Here is a 17,298-nt window from a genome sequence, read left to right on the forward strand (position 1 = left end):
AGCAGCGCGGAAAACGTCTCCACAGGGCACGAGGCGGAGCCGGTACGTGCTGACGTCAAGGGCACGCAATACCTTAGAGGCCGGGAAAGGGCGGGGCCAGCAGGGGGACCTGCTGCTGGGAGAGCAGCGGCCGGAGCGGGGGCCATGGCGAAGCTGCTGAGCTGCGTCCTAGGCCCCCGGCTCTACAAAATCTACCGGGAAAGGGACTCGGAAAGGGCCCCGTCCGGCGTCCCTGAGACTCCAACTTCAGTCACTACCCCCCCTTCCAGCTCCTGGGTGAGTCGAGTTCTCCCCTGGTCAAAAACATGGTACGGCCCAAACCCCTTTGCGGCCTTTGCTCTCCAGAAGCGCCCATCATTGCAAATCGGGGGAGCCTGCTTGTCAAGCCAGTTGTCTGCAAAGTGCTCTTTGTGCTTCCTGGGTTAAAGTTACGCCTGCGGACCGGCTGCCTTCTATATCGCTGTTTGCCACCGCTTTCTCATTCTGACTACCACTCCTTGCTTTTTCCTCTTGCGGCCCCCCACCCTGTCTTTCGTGGTTCGTGCTGGTCCCAGTTGACTCTAAGTCCTGGAAGAGACCCTGCGCGGATTCGAGAGCTGGATGATTTTGCCGTCTGACTCTCGATTTCTTCTGACTCGGTGCCTTCCCCGGTTCTGTTTTCTCTTCCTTCTACCCTGGCCTTGAATTTCAAGATGACTTCGACATATGTATCCGCTGCCCCCCACCCAACCGCCCACCCTACGTTGGGGACCCCAGGGTCATCGCATCCCTGAAAGCTGGGGGTGGTGGTAGGCTGTGCCCCTACATGTTCTCCACCTTTTCATTGGTAGGCTCAAATTGTGTTTATTGTCCTCCAGAACTTCCCGCCCTCAGCCTCACTCTCCTTAATCACCCTACTGTTATTTCTAATCTTTCCCTCTTAAAGTTGTCATGGTGTCTCTCTTTTCTTCTGTAACTCCTCTCCCCGTATGCACACGCCCACAACCCCTTTGAAACTGGGCTGTGGAAAAGGAGCACAAAATGTCCAGTGAGGCTTTCACTTTTGCTTGCAAGTCCAGGCCCCTATGTTCTCATGGTCTGGGGTAGGAAATCAGGTTTGGAGTGGGGGTTGGGAAGAGGGGCTTCTCTGGGAGCCAGGGATGTCCCAGGAGGGATTGCTTTGGAGGCTAGAACCAGAGGACACACATCAGGGCTCTCAAAAGGGAAGGGGAAGGACTTGTCGATGGACACGGTCCTTGATGCGGCCATCTGTTTTGGCAGGATACGTACTACCAACCCCGTGCCCTGGAGAAGCATGCTGACAGCATTCTGGCACTGGTATGTCTGCCCTGGCGTCTGGGACTACTGCATCTTTTCCGACCCAGTTGCCCTCCTGAACTTTCTCCTCCCCAGCCTGGGAGAAGGCAGCGCCCCTGGGGGTGGGGGATGCTCTGGGCTCTGCAGCCCTCTCCATCACACACACGGACATGCTCTCAAGCACACATACTTGGTACTCCCCTTTGGTGTGTTTGCTTTCTCTGGGGCAGCCTGAGCCCTAACGAAAATGTGTTTACTCTTGGGACCGTCTGCAGGTGCTGAGTCCCCAGTGACCTGTCCTCCCTGGCAACTAACCTCTTTGGCTGCAAAGACAGCTGTTTTCTCTGGCAGGGTTCCTATGGTGACGTTTGTGCATCTCTTGGGGACCAGGCCAGGTGCTGTCCTGAGCAGGGCTGATGGAAAAGGCTTGATTAACTTGAGCAGAAAAAGAAACTGGCCTTTAAACGTGATGAAATTATGTCCGGAGATAAGAGGAAGAAAACAGAACCTGTACCTAATTTCCCCAGCCTCTGTTATGCTCTGATACATTGCCTTTCAACAAATATTAAGCACCTACTGTGTTACGCACAGAATAGGTACTTGATATGACCTCCTATCCACTTTGCTCAGAGCCTAGGCCTGGAAATGGCAGACCTGTGTGTGTGTATTGATTGCTTGTCCCTGTCTCTCTGCTGCAGGCTTCAGTCTTCTGGTCCATCTCTTATTACTCCTCTCCCTTCGCCGCCTTCTACTTATACAGGAAAGGTCAGTGTGTTTTCAAAGGTGATGGGCAGGTTGTTGGCAGATGAGCCGACCCCCCCCTAAAGAGGAAAAGGGACCTGTGGGGATGGCTTGGCTTCCCTCTTCCATCAGGCATCTTCTTCCTCCAAGGGCATGGCTGTCCCAAAGAGAGGGTATGGGGCGGAGGTTGGGGCTGACCTGGGAAGAGATGCCGAGGGGCAGTGGGGAAAACTTCTCACATAATGGCTCTCCCCTCCCAGGTTACTTGAGCCTGTCCAAAGTGGTGCCGTTTTCTCACTATGCTGGGACATTGCTACTACTCTTGGCAGGCGTGGCCTGTCTCCGAGGTAGGTCCAGAGGGAGCCTGGTTTGGATCTATCCTTCACTGGGTAAATATTTATTAAGTAGCTTTTGCAAATAAAATTTTGTGCTGGGCCCTGAGGGGGAATAATTGGGAATGGTGAAGATACGATCTTTTCCTTAAAGGGCTTGGGTGTAAGAATGAAAAACTAATTGGCAGAAAACTTTGCTATTATCTGGAAGAGAGGCATACACCCTACAGTAATTCCACACACGTCCATATATGTATGTTTGTAATAATCCGAAACTGGAAACAAGTCCATGGCCACAAATTGTAGGATGGTTAAATACACTAGAGGGTCTAGTTCTACAACAGCACACAGCACAGCAGTGCAAGTGAGCAAATGTAAGCTACACTCAGCAACGCAGATGAGTCTTAAAATTGTAATGTTGAATGCAAGAAGCAGCCAGTCAGATAAGGTACGCAGTGTATTTCCACTTATGTAAAGTTCAAAAGGGATGCATATATAAGTAGCAAAACACAGGCATGGTTATCTTGAAAGTCAGGAGAGTGATTACCTGGGAGGGAGGGAACAGGCTGGGGAGGGCTCCTGGGGGGATGTGACTGTGTTCTCTTCCTTGACTCAGGTGATGGTCACATGAACGTTTGCTTGGCGTTTTTCTAAACCGAATGTGTGTTGTATGTACGTATGTCATATCTCACAATTTAAAAGTGAGGAGACTATCCAAATCATTGCCCCTTGGCAGGTGCACATGACAAAAACTGGGCGAGGGGATGCTTTGAGGGAGTGATGGGTCAGCAGATGGATGGCTGCACTTGGGCACAGGCAGGGGTGAGGACCTTCTGCCTGCAGTGTTCTGCCTTCTGATATCCACTGGGCTGGGCTCCCTCCTCAGAGAGGCCTTCCCTGACCTCCTGATCTAAAAGTAGCTCCCACTCCTCGGTTCTGTCCTACTTTTAAATTTTATTTATTTTTAATTTGGGCACAAAAATTAAATACAGAAAAGCCCAGAGAACAAAATATCATCATAATTATATTTTTTAAGATCTTATTTATTTACTTGACACAGAGAGAGAGAGAGAGAGAGAGAGAGAGAAAGCAAGCACAAGCAGGGGGTAGGGGCAGAGGGAGAGGGAGAGGCAGGCTCCCTGCCAAGCAGGGAGCCGGACATGGGGCTTGATTCCAGGACCCTGGGATCATGACCTGAGCCGAAGGCAGACGCTTAACTGACTGAGCCACCCAGGCGCCCCATTATCATAAAGAACTGAAAGGCTTATGTTTGTGATACTACTTCAAATACCTTTTGTCGATAAAATACTGAAGCCTTGCATTCAGAGTTGGCATTCCCATTGGAATCTTCCCCAGTTCTGTGTTCCTCTTTCCCCAGAAGTAACCATTGCCATTTGGCGGGGTTTCTTTCCTGGTCCACATTTTTATGCTTTTATGAAAGATAGGCCTCATTTTATCAAATCTAAACTGTTATGAATTGTAAAATGCATTCCGACTTCAGTTTTCAAATGTGAAAGAAAAATAGGCATTTTAGAATCTATGAAATATGGTAACTAAAAACAACATATAGCCCTTCTTTTGTTCATTTTACATTTTTGTCGCAAATCACATCACGCTGTACAAGTCATTCTGCACCTTGCTTCATTCTGCAGTATTGTCTGGGGTCTCTACCGCTGATGTTAATAGCATTCTAGTTCGTTCTGGTTTTATTTTCTTGATAGCACTTTCCCCTCTCTGAAATGTTGTTGTTTACTTGCTTACCGTCTTTCTCCAGCCCCACCCCACCCCCAGCCAAAGCCCCAGCTCTCAGGGCTGGAACCTGTGTGTCCCATTTCCAATGCCTCCCACATCAATGGTGCGTGGCCCGTGACAACTGCCAGGTCAGTGGAAGCAGAGAAGGCAGGGCTTGAGACTGCTTGGCAGTGAAGGGAGAGCAGATGTGATCGCCAAAGGGCCAGGTGAAAAGAGGAAAGAGCTTAGCGTTGAGGATGGCTCTTGCTTCCGAGAGGGATGTGGAAGGGAGGCTGGGAGGAGCAGTCTGGGAGTCGGACGGTGGAAAAGATGGACCCAGGAAGCGGAGGAGGAAGGAGTCTCGAGGGACAGGAAGAGTGCTGAGAGGCACCGTTGGAAGAGAGCGCGGACGGAGGAAGGGGACGCAGATTCAGTGAGGAAGTGATGATGGGGCAAGAGCGGGAGCCAGGAAGCCAGATGGCAGGGAGTTAGACCGTACAGAGAAAAGAGGGAAAGCAAGCAGCTCCGTGCTCACCGGGGTGACTAGGAAGGTTGCGTGAAGCTGTGGTAAGACTGGGAAAGTGAACATTCTGGAGGGTGGAGAGTTGGTAGCCTATCAAGGAACAAACTGAAGAAGCTGGGTAGGAGGAGAACACTGAAGCCAGTTGCTAGATACGGAGGAAGGGGGTCAGCTCGACTCTCCTGTTTCCCCAGACCCTGGGCCATCTGTTCCTTTTCCTCCCACTTCTCTTTCCAGGGCCTTCTCCTTGCCCATCTCCAACCCTCTTCCGGAAGCTTACTCAGCTTGCTCGTCCCACTTTTCCTGACACTGTTTCCTCTCCTCTCTCTACCAGGCATTGGCCGCTGGACCAACCCCCAGTACCGGCAGTTCATCACCATCTTGGAGGCAACGCACAGGAACCAGTCTGCCGAGAATAAGGTGAGAGGTGCCAGACGGGTGCCCTGGCAGCAGCTTCCTCAGCTGCCTCCCCGGAGCACGGGGCACCAGCTCCTGACCACACTGGGTTTTCGCTTGCCCACTGCTATATCCCTTCCCCACTGGGCAAGTGAACTGTCCACCCAAGGAATCTTCCTTCCTACCACTCCTAATGGGATGTTCCACGGTGTTTCTTCAAAGGTGGTCTTCTATCAGAGCAGCTCAGTTGTGTAGGTGGTGTTTATTTTGGCCACGTGCATCAAACACCATGCTAGTTTTGTTCAGGGATGGGACAAGATGGACAGGTATGTCCGCTCCTGTGCCCGGAAGCACAGTGTGACGCCAAGAGGGAGAAAAGCCAGGCACGGTGTCCTTGGAGTTGTGCCAGCCCAGCTGGTGCTGGAGTGTGATTATCTTTCAGAAGGGGCTTTGGGGCCCTATAAAGCTCTTTTCCTGTTACAAAGGGGCTCCTGGGATCAAACAGCTGTGACCACCATCATCCTGCTCCATACCTCCATTTACCGAGCTATGTAATGATGGTCCAGCACGCCGCCGTCTGAGGCATTTTGCATATGCCTCAGACTGCACTTCCCAGTCCTCACAACAACCGCATGAGGTGGTATTACTATACCTCTGAGAAAACAGATACAAAGAGGTTAAGTGACAAGCAGAGTCACAGAGCAAAGGAAGTGGCTGGGTCTGGATTTGCATCCGGGTCTGAGCAAAGCCTGTCTGAAATTTGCTTTTCTTCATTTTGTTTTGTTTTGCCATTTACATTTTTGTAGAGTGTTTCTATTGTTCCCTCTTAGTCAAGTTATTTTTGAAAATGTCAAAAAATTTCTGTGACGGAAAATAAAAAACAGCTCTCAAAATAGAATGCTGGGCGCTCCAGGGCTGAGGGAGGGAGTACAGCAGAATAGAAGACGCAGCTCCCGCCACCCTCAAAAAGCATGTGGGCAGACTCAGTGGGGTGACTGGCGGCGGGGATGGTCTGGGTGGCATCACCAGCCCCTGGCTGCAGAAGGTGAGGGAAGGGAGGTGGCTGTGAGGACGGAAGAGTCAGAGAGGGCTTCATTCAAGAGGTGGTCCCAATGCAAAGGAACCACTGTAGGCATGACTTCCCTCCTTCCCTCTCACCCAGCCTCCAGGACAGCATCAGGGGAAGGACCCGGGGGTCGGGGGGGGGGGGAGTGGTGACTGGCAACGGACCCCCCACTTCCTCAGAAGCACCAGCACCTCCAGCCACCCATTCTGGGAGTGGGTCAGTCTTACATTTTGGAAAAGCAAAGACTGTTAAGTTCTCTTCTGGAAGCAGCCAGGCCAGTCCTGAGAACGGATAGGGCATCTTCTCTTGCCTGATTTTTCAGGCCATGACAGAGCTTACCCTCTGTGAACTCGGGGGGGGGGGGGGGGGGGTATTGACTCGTCTCCCCATCATGTGTGTGGGCCAGCCCTGTGGATGATGAGGGTGACGAGGGTGGGGAGGTAGGCCTGCCTTCTTAGTCCCGCTTTGCTTCCCCTCCTCTTTCTCCCCCTGCGCACCACAGCGGCAGCTCGCCAACTACAACTTTGACTTTAAGAGCTGGCCAGTCGACTTCCACTGGGAAGAGCCCAGCAGCCGGTGAGGCCCCGGTTCTTTCACTCCCTCCCTGCTCTGTCCTGTCGCCCACGTCCAGCCCCATCTTGGGCCCCAGGGCCTGCTCTCCAGCGCCATCTCCTCATTCCTAGACGCCCCCTGTCCTCTGAGCCTCGGATGTCCAGCTTGCTGCTCCTAACTCCATCCTCCCCTGCATCTTTCCATCCTCAGGAAGGAGTCTCGAGGGGGCCCTTCCCGCCAAGGTGTGGCCCTGCTTCGCCCAGAGCCCCTGCACCGGGGGACAGCAGACACCCTCCTCAACCGGGTCAAGAAGCTGCCTTGTCAGATAACCAGGTGGGAAGCACCAGGGAGAGAGGCCCACTGGGGTGGAAGGGATACGGAGCGAGGACTCCAGGACTGGGTGCTCCATTGTAAGATAGCCGTCCTTTATTGGGCCTCGTGCTGTAGACTTGATATTGTTTGTGGTAGTCTCTAATCTAGATTTGTATGTGAAGAAAAGAGGCTCAGAGAGGTCCAGAGTCTCACAGATGGTGAATGAAGGATTGGGATGTTAACACGATTCTACCTGACACAAAAACTCTTTCATTTTGTTATTTTTTTAAGTTTATTTATTTGAGTAACTCTACACCCGCCTTGAACTCACGACCCCGAGAGCAAGAGTCACATGTTCTACCAACTGAGCCAGCCAGGCGCCCCACAGAAGCTCTTTTAATGAGGCTGGAGGGAAGAATGAGGTTGGGGGTGTGGTGGAGACACACGGCCTTAGCCAGAGCAGCTGTGTCCCGGGCGCTCAGCGCCTAGGCTATTCTACCTTAAGAGAGCTCCATTTTCTGCATCCGTGAATAACCCACGCCGTAGGATTGGTGAGATTAAGTAGGGTAACATATTCACAAGGGCTTCCACCTTGCCTGGGTTCCTGAGAGCACATGGCAAAGCCCAAGTAACTCATAGTTGTGGACACTGATGATGTCCGAAGTACCAGCAGTGAGCATCCGTATCTTACCGAGGCGCGGGTGCTGTGGGAATTTTCTGGTGGTGCTGGGGGCTGGGAGGCAGGTTCCGGGATACCAAGGAAAGGGGAGGGCTTAGTGATCAGTGTGGACAGTGTGCTGATTGGTCAGAGGGGCAAGCCAAATTTGCGGTTTGGAGGGGATGCTGGACGGAGTGGTACAGTGTTTTTCTGGGGACAAATCCTATTTCAGGATTAACTGGAAATGGTGAATTGTTGTTTTCAGGAACAGCACCTGCCTATCTGTCGAGATTAGCACATTGGTTCAGTAAATATTTAAGCCCCTACTCTGTGTCAGGCTGTGGCCACCTGCTACATGGCAGATACAGGACACATTGCAGTGCATAGAACAGTCAGGTCTCTACCCCTGTGGAGTCTGCAGTCTAGTTTGGTGTCTTTCAAACTATGGATTTTGGAGCACTTGAGTGGCTCAGTCAGTTGGGCAAACAACTCTTGATTTTTAGGTCAGGTCATGATCTCAGGGTTGTGGGATTGGCCCTGCCTCTAGCGCCGTCCTCACTGAGGAGTCTGCTTCCCTCTCCCTCTGTCCCTCCCCCTGCTTACGCGCGCACACACACACACACACACACACACACACACACACACACACACTCACACACTCTCTCTCTCTCTCTCTCTCTCTCTCAAATAAATAAATAAATCTTAAAACAAAAACCAAACTATGGATCTTGACCTATTTGTGAATCTTAAAATCAACTGAGTGAATTACAGCTGTCATTTTTTAAAGAGTATTATTTACTTGGGGACTTCTAAGAAGTTGCATTTTTTAAGATTTATTTATTTGAGAGAGAGAGCGTGCATGCACACACAGGTACACGCAGGGGTGGGGTGGGGTGGTGGAGGGGCAAAGGGAGAGAGAATCTTAACCAGACTCTGCGCTGAGCCCGGAGCCGCACGCGTGGCATGATGTCACAACCCTGAGATCATGAGCTGAGCCCAAACCAAGAGTTGGACGCTTAACCAACTGAGCCACCCAGGTGCCCCGAAGTTGTATTTATACATTAACAGAATCATAGTTAATAATAACTACTTTTACTTATCATATATAGAAAATATTATCTCCTAAAATTTTCAGTATATGTACAGATGTGTGTACTCGGCCGCAATATGAAATGTGCCCCTTATAAAGGTTGTAGTAAAAACAAAAGTTTGAAAAACACCAGCTTGGTACATAGACTATTTCATTAAGTCCTTCAAAAGGAAAACAAACCTGTAAAGGTCAAGAAAACAAAACTGAAGTTCAGGAGTGAAGCAGGCCCCAGCGTCTCTGGGAGCTAGGGCTGGGATGGCCCCTGGGCCCTCCTGAGGTCAAGGGTCGGTTAACCCCTGTGCTCCCCGCAGCTACTTGGTGGCACACACCCTGGGGCGCCGGATGCTGTACCCTGGCTCAGTGTACCTGCTCCAGAAGGCCCTCATGCCTGTGCTACTGCAGGGCCAGGCCCGGCTGGTGGAAGAGGTGAGGCGCCCCCGCACTCCCCCCCCCACCCCGATACTCCTTCTGCCCCGGACCAGGGATGTGACCTCCCGCCCCTCACATCTCCCTCACTCAGTGTAACGGGCGCCGGGCGAAGCTGCTGGCCTTTGATGGCAACGAGATCGACACCATGTTTGTAGACCGGCGGGGGTCAGCAGAGCCCCAGGGACAGAAGCTGGTGAGAGGGAGCAGGGAGCCCAGAGGCAGTGGGGGGGGGGGCGGGGACGGGGGGGGGGGACAGTGGAGGCTCTGGGGATCTCAAGGTCTCCAGCAGCCCCAAGGATAATCCCGTCTCCCAGCCCCACCCTCAAGACCTCTTGGTGTCAGAAAACCCTGCCATAGCAAAATGGAGGAAGTAGGAGTTGACGTTCAAGGACCAAAAAGTAATCTTGTAACAGTCACCACTTAGGCAGCATTTGTCACATAGAAGGCATATATTTCATCCTCACCACAACCCTGTAGAATAGGAACTAATTTTTTATGTCAGCCCATTTTACGGATGGTGAAACTAAAGACCCAGGATAATTTTCCCAGATCACACAGTGAGAGAGCTGGGATTTGAACCCGGGCAGCCTGGCCTCCCAAGTGGCATGCCTCCGTGAAGCAGCCCTGGAAGGAGCCCTGAGCCAACAGTCTAGGGAGCTGGCTTCTGGTCCTGGCTCTACCCAACGGCTGTGAGAGTCCATGCAAGCCCCGCTGTCTCTGGGCTTCGGCATGGGGCACCATGTAATTAGAGTTTACCTGACTCTAAGTCTGGAGCCCAGAGATGGAAAGCAATTGGCATGCCCCAGAAAAGAAACAGTCATGGGAAAAAATAGACCCAAAAACTAGAAAAGAAAAAAAGTATCCATAACCCCATTTCTGAGAGCTGGTCTTCCAAGGAGAAGTGGACACTCTGCTGGGTGGTTGAGCAGTTCCTCATCCTCTGAGGGCTCAGTTTGCTAAGCATTTGCATCCACTTTGCTTCTGTTCCTATGCAGCTTGTGGGTTGAGAAATTTTCATTCCCCTTGAAGAGAACAGGCCCTTTCCTCTTCCCTATAAAGCTCCCACGTCCTACCACATGGGGCATTTTCTGTCCCAACTTGGCTCCTTCCCAGCCCTCCTTCCTGCCTCCCTCCATAGGTGATCTGCTGTGAGGGGAACGCGGGCTTCTATGAGGTGGGCTGCATTTCTACACCTCTGGAAGGTAGGCCCGAGGCTCAGCTCTCTTGTCTCTGCCCTTTGGAATGGAACAGCCCCACCTTCCCACACTGATAAAACTTCCCCGGCCCGATCACCTTGTCTGAGTGAGGTTTAAAACTCTCACGTCTGGGGGAAAGTGTACTCCCCATTTGCTTTGCTAACCAAACATCCCTCCCTTTGGGCTGTGTCCCTAACAGGATGGCCTTGGTTCTGTCGCCACCACACGATCACTTATCTCTCCCTTCTGCTGCCTCAGAACCTCTGATGTCATCTCCCCATTCTGGGAAGGTTCAGAGTTAATTCGCCTCTGAGTCTGGGGGTGTTTAGAGCTCCAGGGTTCTGTTGCTCTTTCCCCCAGGGCTGGAGGGGGCTGGGGGGGATGTGCACCATGAGGTCCTAACCCCTCCCCCTCCTCTGTTGCAGCTGGATATTCAGTCCTGGGCTGGAACCATCCAGGCTTTGCTGGAAGCACGGTGAGACCCTCTCTGAAATCCCTTTCTTTTCCTGAATTATGGTCTGTCTCCTCCTGGTCAGCCACTGGAGTTAGGGAAAGGGGTATATTTTCTGGAGGGGGGCTCCCACTCACCTGTCACCTAGGTGCCGGAGCAGGAAGTCAGACCCCTCCTCTCGCAGTGGGGAGAGGCGGGCAGTCTGGTTTTTGGAGAGTGCAGCCCCTCCCACCACGCTTTTCTTTGGCACGCTCCCTGTCTGCTCTAAGAAGAGTCCATGCTCAGAGCGGGCAAGTGACCCAGGTGGCCTTTGGTGCTGACTCACCCCTGTCTTTGCCCTTCCTCCTGCAGGGGGTGCCATTTCCTCAGAATGAGGCCAATGCCATGGATGTGGTGGTCCAGTTTGCCATCCACCGCCTGGGCTTCCAGCCCCAGGACATCATCATCTATGCCTGGTCCATCGGCGGCTTCACTGGTACCAGCCTACCTCCTGCCCCCCTCCTCCCAATTTGTGCCACCCCTACCCCACCCCAAGGAGAGGTAGGGAAGTACACTGGGGGCCTGGCAGTGGGGTCGAGGCTTAAGGGAGGAGAGGATGGAAGTGGGATATCTGTGTGGGTCTGGAAGATGGTATCCTTTTTCTATACATTCACATTTCCTTCCACTCTTATACCCATTATTTTCTTTAAAAGATTTTATGTATTTATTTGAGAGAGCGAGCGAGGGGGAGGGGCAGAGGCAGAGGGAGAGAGAGAATCCAAAGCAGACTCCCCATTGAGTGCAGAGCCTGACACGGGGCTCAATCTCACCACCCCGAGATCACGATCCAAGCCAAAACTAAGAGTCGGATGCCTAACCGACTGAGCCACCCAGGTGCCTCTCTTTTGCGCATTATTAAAAGAAGCAGACCAGGATCCTGGGCGTGGGGGGGCGGGGATCAGGAAGTGAATCTTTCCTCTGCACAGTCTTCGATGCACCTTGATGTTCTCTCTCCATCCTTTCCTGATAGTGCCCTGGCCAAGTGACGTGAGGGGTTAAGGGACACCTGGGGCTAACCTAGTAGGGAGGATGGTGTCAGCCTGTAGGGTCAATGGGACAAGGGTGGGGTGGTGGGCAGGAGCCCCTTGGTCCTCACCCTTCTTCCCTGTCCTGGTACCAGCCACGTGGGCAGCCATGTCCTACCCAGACATTAGTGCCGTGATCCTGGATGCCTCCTTTGATGACCTGGTGCCCTTGGCCTTGAAGGTCATGCCAGATAGCTGGAGTGAGTGCAGCTCCCAGGCCTGCCCTTCCAGGGAAGGGGTGGGCTGGAACTGGGAGCTTAATTCTAACTGGAGATGGATCCTTTTGCTGTGGGTGGGGAGTGGGTCACCCCATTGTTGAGAAGCAGGAGGACTCCCCTGTCTGGGGCCTCAGTTTTCTCTTTCTGTGAACAGTGGGGACCTTTGTTTTGGGCAAGGGCTTTGTCTTTGTCATCCCTTCACTTGTATCCCACTCCAGGGGGCCTGGTGACCAGGACTGTGAGGCAGCATCTCAATCTGAACAACGCAGAACAGCTATGCAGGTGAGGGCAGGCCAGCATCCAGCATGTAGCACCTTCTCCACCTCCCCCCTGTACAGGCTCTGCTGGGTATTCGAGCAGATCTCCCAGTAAGGCCACGCTTTGGGCAATGCCCATTCTTCAACATTTTCTCACCTCTGGGTGATGGGCTAGCCCTGTGTAGCAGGGGGCGAGGAGGCAGCCCGTGGGGGGTGGGTAGCCGGTTGTCACCATCTCCCTCTGAGCACTCCCTGTCCACAACGCTGTCCTCTGAAGGTACCAGGGCCCTGTGCTGCTGATTCGCAGAACCAAGGATGAGATCATCACTACCACGTGAGTGCCTGGGAACCTCTCCCCTCCCGGATCCCAGACAGAGCTAGGAAGTTACCCCTCCTGCCTCTGCCCGCCAGAAACCTGGGTATCCAGACCCTTCCTCCCCAACCTAAGCCCCTCCAGTGTCCATTCTTCCCACCCCCAGGGTTCCCGAGGATATCATGTCCAACCGAGGCAATGACCTCCTGCTGAAGCTCCTGCAGTATCGGTGAGCCGGCGGGGGTGGGGGTGGGGGGGGCGTTGTACATGTGTGTGCTGACACTGGCCAGCGGGGGGGGGGGAGGGGAGGAGGGTTTAGGGGTGAGGAGCGAAGGGAATTGGGTCCTGACCTCCCCTCCCGGTGCTCCCTCTGTAGGTATCCCCGTGTCATGGCAGAGGAGGGTCTTCGAGTGGTGAGGCAGTGGCTGGAGGCCTCCTCACAGCTGGAGGAAGGTGCGAGGGGATGCCCCGAGGCCTGTGGGTGGGGGCGTGGCAAGGCCAGGTCACTGACGCGGCTCCCCTCTCTGCCTGCGCAGCCTCGATCTACAGCCGTTGGGAGGTGGAGGAGGACTGGTGCCTATCCGTCCTCCGCTCCTACCAGGCAGAACACGGGCCTGACTTTCCCTGGAGTGTGGGTAAGGAGGTCCTGGGGCAGGAGAGGGTGTCGGGAAGAGTCCAGGAGGGGGATGAATCCCCGGATGTATGGCCCTTGTGTGAGCGCCTCTTCCCTGCAGGGGAGGACATGGATGCAGACGGAAGGCAGCAGCTGGCCTTGTTTCTGGTGAGCTAAGGGGTGGCAGGCAGGAGGGGGGTGCTGGGACGGCCAGGGGGCACGTGTGGGACTTGGGGACAGCATCGGAAGTGGCAGCTTGTAGAGCGCGGGTGGCGGTTTCAGGGGCCGTGGAGGTGTTTGGTGGTGGCTGCTCACCGCTGTGCTCTGCACCCCACCTGTCCTGCCCTCTTTGTTCAGGCTCAGAAGCATCTGCACAACTTTGAGGCCACACACTGCACCCCGCTCCCAGCCCAGAACTTCCAGATGCCCTGGCACCTCTAGCGACCACAGTGGGACTCGTTCTGAAAGAGTGGGACAGGAGGAGACATGAGGAAGGATCCTCTTACTTGTGATTCTCTGTGTTCATGTTGCTGTTTATAGTTTGTGGAAAGCGGGGGGACTGTCCCCCTTCTCACTGCCCTCTTGCACGTTTCCCCTCCTCCATCCGGCAGTACCTAACCTTTCCCAACACACAGCCTGCATTCGATGAATGGATTATTCCTAATAATTAATAAAAAGGTATTTTTTCTACAGCCGGGCTAATTGTTTGGCTTCCCAAATGTCCAGGAGCCTGGGGCTGGTAGTGGGGACAGCTGAAGCCTCAAAGGGCTGGGTTTTGGGGAACCCCCTCCCCAGCCAGCCAATTCAACCCTCCCCATCCCTGCCGTTCCCCCAGGCCTTCAGCCCCCCAACCTGAACTGTCCTCATGCAGTGGGTCCCCATGCCTCCCTGTTCACTGGTCTGTCGAGTAGTACCACCATGTACAACCTCCCCTGCCCGCGCTTTCTAGTACCTGATTTCCCCTACTCAGGAATCTTCTACGGATTTCCAGATTCAACCTGCATGGCTTCACCATCAGTACCCCCAGTGTTCGTTGCTCAGCTCTTGCTGTTCCCATGGGGAGTGAGGAACAGCCCACTCCCCACGTCTTAACAGCAAACCCTGCACACCTCCTCACCGTGTCATCGAGTCTTTTGTTGCAATTCAAAAACAGGGCCTGCCAGGGACTGAGGCCTGGGTGCCAAGGGCTTATGTTCTCCCAGAGCCACATTTCACCGTTCTGGACAGCTGTCAGAAGAAAATCCTTAGGTTGAACCTGAGGAAATGGGTTTTCTCTAACTTCTGTCCTATTTCCAATCCTTGGATTTCATGGAACAGAATCAGTCTTCGACCCATCAGTATGTTCCTGGCCACCTCCTTCTTTGGGAACCTATTTTCTAGATGAAACTCCCCCAGATTTACCCCCCTTGGCCACTGTTGTGAACAAGCTTAACATGGGCAAGCAATAATGCTCTGATGTCCTAGATGGCCTGTGGCTAATTTCAGTGTCTCCTGAACCCCACGGCATGAAGCTCCTTCTGCATTCTCTGGGGCAGGAGCATACTGAGTCTTCACTGGAAGGGTGATCTCTGATATGACACCTGATATTTGGGGTTAAAAGAGAGGAGGTGGCCGCAGCTCCAGAATGTTCCACTTTTAGCAAATACTGGAGAGTTGATGCTGGCACTCTGCTCCTCTGTCCCATCCCAGGGGGCAAACGGTGGGAAGTGTGGAGCATGAAGCTGTAGGACCAGTTGCCCGGTTCTGAACTTCACACTCCCTGATCCACCAAGACAGTTAGTTAATCTGGAAAACAAGTCTGTTCAGCTAAGTTAACCTCCTTGAATGCAAATAGGGGGCACCTAGCCCCACCTCCCACACCCTGGAGACAAGGGACTCTGCCTTCCTGGCCATGGCCACTAGGGACTCTTGACCTACCTCTACCACCACTTCCCCCTACCCCTTTCTTCCTGCACATACTATAAAGAACAGTGGATGTCATGAGGAGCCCTTGGATATATTTAGTGGATGGGGAGGGGGAAGTTTAACATTTGAATTCTGGACCCCCCCACACCCACCCAGGGGCCTCAGTCTACATCCTTAGATCATTCCCCACCTGATAAAGTTCACATCAGCTGTTTGCTGAACAACCCCCACCTGGGGTGGGACCAGCTCCCTGTCCACTCCTCCTCATCCTATATAGCAGGGTTCCAACAGTCTCAGGAGAACATCTGAGATGCAGATCTCACATCCGCTGGGGCTCTGGACCTTGCTTTAATGGGCACCAGGCAAGGCCCGGACGGCCAGGCGTCCCCGAGGAGCTGGGCACACTGGGAGAGAGGATGGAGGCTGGGACAAAGAAGAATTAGCACCTGAGCAGGAAACCTGGGAAGGAGAAGTGGGCCCTGGGCTGGACCATCCCTCATCCTTCCCTATCTTAGAGGCTGCCAGAGTCGGCTCTGGGCTCCGCGTTTGGGCTGAGGATTTGCTCCACTTCCCCAGGAGGGGCAGGTGTCTCCTTCTCGGCTGTCACAAGTGGGTGAGGGCCAGGTACCTATCCACTCATTCATCCAGCCACTCAACAAGCCATCCCAACACCCTGAGGAACCAAGTCATTCATTTTTTTCATTCATTTATATTCGGGCTAAGGATCGCTTCTCGAGTTCCTCTCCCAGGCCGCCTGGTCTAGCCGGTCGGCTAACAGAACTTGGCTCTCGTCCAGTCCAAATCATCTACGGCCCCGCCCCTTGTCGGCCCCGTTCCCTGAAGGTGGCATTCGGCCCTCCGTTGTTTCGTCACTCGGCTGCTTATCCCCAGGCGTCCCTTGTCCCGGGGGAGGGGCACTCAGCCCAGATACCGCCCTCCGCAGGTGTCACCATGGCGACCACAGCAGCGCCCCGCCTCTTCGCCCCGGGAAAGCCTCCTTGGAGCCCGTCACCGTGGCAACGAACTCACGAGGCTCCGCCCGCGCACTGGCCGCGCCCAGTCGCTTAGACTGGGGAGTAACAAAATGAAACAGGGACAGCATTGATGGCCCTGAGGCCACGCCCCTTCCGAAGAACACCTCTCCCAGCCCCACCCAGCCCAGTCCCGAAATAGCACGCGTGTGTCTTCCCTCCCGCTGCGCGCGCGGCTATGGGCTCTAACTCCACAGCGAGTCTTCCCAGACCTCTCAGGGTCACTCCTTCAGGGAGCCCACCCTCAGCTACCCATAACTCCCTAGTGCTTGGACTTAGTTGCGGTTATATTCGAGAGAGGGGTTCCGAGGACGCTGTGAAATTCCCTTCTAACTCCCTTTTGCCCCCTTCGCTTCAAGAGGAGCCCCCCGCTCTCTGATTCTCTGTCGTTCATTCAACAGACGTTTCGGCTGGTGCCAGGCGGCCCTCCCACCAACTTCATTACTCTGACTTTTCAATAATACATTTTTCTTCATTCATCCCAACGCTCTAAGGAGCGCAGTGGCATGTATTCCTTTCGTGTTTCTTCTTTCCCGTGCGTCTTCCTTGGCGCGAGTCGCCGTCCCTTTCTTCCCATCTTCCCCAACAGCACCCGAGGCCGGATGATTCTTGGATGGTCCAGGATTATAAAGCAGGGAGCCCTCCTGCAGCGCCGCACCCCAAACCTCCAGACCGGAAACTGGAGCAGGTGATTCGCTCCTTTACGCCCAGCTCTTCCCACAGCCCACCCACACTTAAAGTGAAAACCCTGAGGGGCGCCTGGGTAGCTCGGTTGGTTAAGCGTCTGCCTTCGACTTGGGTCGTGATCTCGGGGTGCCGGGATCAAGTCCCGCATGGGGATCCTTGCTCACTGGGGAGCCTGCCGCTCCCACTGCTTTACCCTCTCTCTGACAAATGGATAAATAAAAACCTTAAAAAAAAAAAAAGCCCGGAGTCCCTCAGAGACTGACCTGGAGAGGGGTATGCCGAGAGTCCGCCGGGCGTAGGAGCCCGGCAGGCCACGCACCCAGTCCCGGGCAGAGGAGGTGGGCGGGGCGCCCGGGACGCCCACGGCCGCTTATTGGTTGCCGCGTAGCCTCCTGCCTGGGAGGGTTGGTGGCGCCGCAGCGCCGCCTTCCGGGGAAGCC

At 54.0% G+C, this 17,298-nt stretch overlaps 1 protein-coding gene and 1 long non-coding RNA gene across 3 annotated transcripts; one reads left to right on the top strand and one right to left on the bottom strand.

The window, feature by feature from the left end:
• The first annotated feature begins 73 nt into the window (after positions 1 to 73).
• ABHD16A (abhydrolase domain containing 16A, phospholipase) lies at positions 74 to 13,927 on the top strand. 2 transcript variants are annotated; one of them, XM_025862412.1, is made up of 20 exons: positions 75 to 276; positions 1,261 to 1,317; positions 1,995 to 2,061; positions 2,298 to 2,384; positions 4,955 to 5,040; positions 6,585 to 6,658; positions 6,845 to 6,967; positions 9,006 to 9,120; positions 9,215 to 9,316; positions 10,262 to 10,325; positions 10,745 to 10,794; positions 11,122 to 11,245; positions 11,930 to 12,034; positions 12,271 to 12,334; positions 12,587 to 12,643; positions 12,789 to 12,851; positions 12,999 to 13,075; positions 13,159 to 13,257; positions 13,357 to 13,403; positions 13,593 to 13,927. In XM_025862412.1, the coding sequence occupies exons 1-20, from the start codon at positions 145 to 147 to the stop codon at positions 13,674 to 13,676; spliced, it is 1,677 nt and encodes a 558-aa protein (XP_025718197.1). In that variant the 5' UTR covers positions 75 to 144; the 3' UTR covers positions 13,677 to 13,927. The 2 variants fall into 2 exon arrangements, with proteins under 2 accessions (XP_025718196.1, XP_025718197.1); XM_025862411.2 differs by having other exon boundaries at positions 74 to 276; positions 12,999 to 13,257.
• Positions 13,928 to 15,829: 1,902 nt separating this feature from the next.
• On the bottom strand, positions 15,830 to 17,223 carry LOC141371163 (uncharacterized). The gene is made up of 2 exons (XR_012375899.1): positions 17,122 to 17,223; positions 15,830 to 16,209 (listed from the first exon to the last, which is right to left on the bottom strand). It is a non-coding gene; the product is annotated as an uncharacterized lncRNA (long non-coding RNA).
• Positions 17,224 to 17,298: the final 75 nt, after the last annotated feature.

The sequence above is a fragment of the Callorhinus ursinus genome, unplaced genomic scaffold, assembly GCF_003265705.2.
Source record: "Callorhinus ursinus isolate GAN/ISIS: 27379988/994484 unplaced genomic scaffold, GSC_fseal_2.0 scaffold59, whole genome shotgun sequence".
Classification (NCBI taxonomy): Eukaryota; Metazoa; Chordata; class Mammalia; order Carnivora; family Otariidae; genus Callorhinus; species Callorhinus ursinus.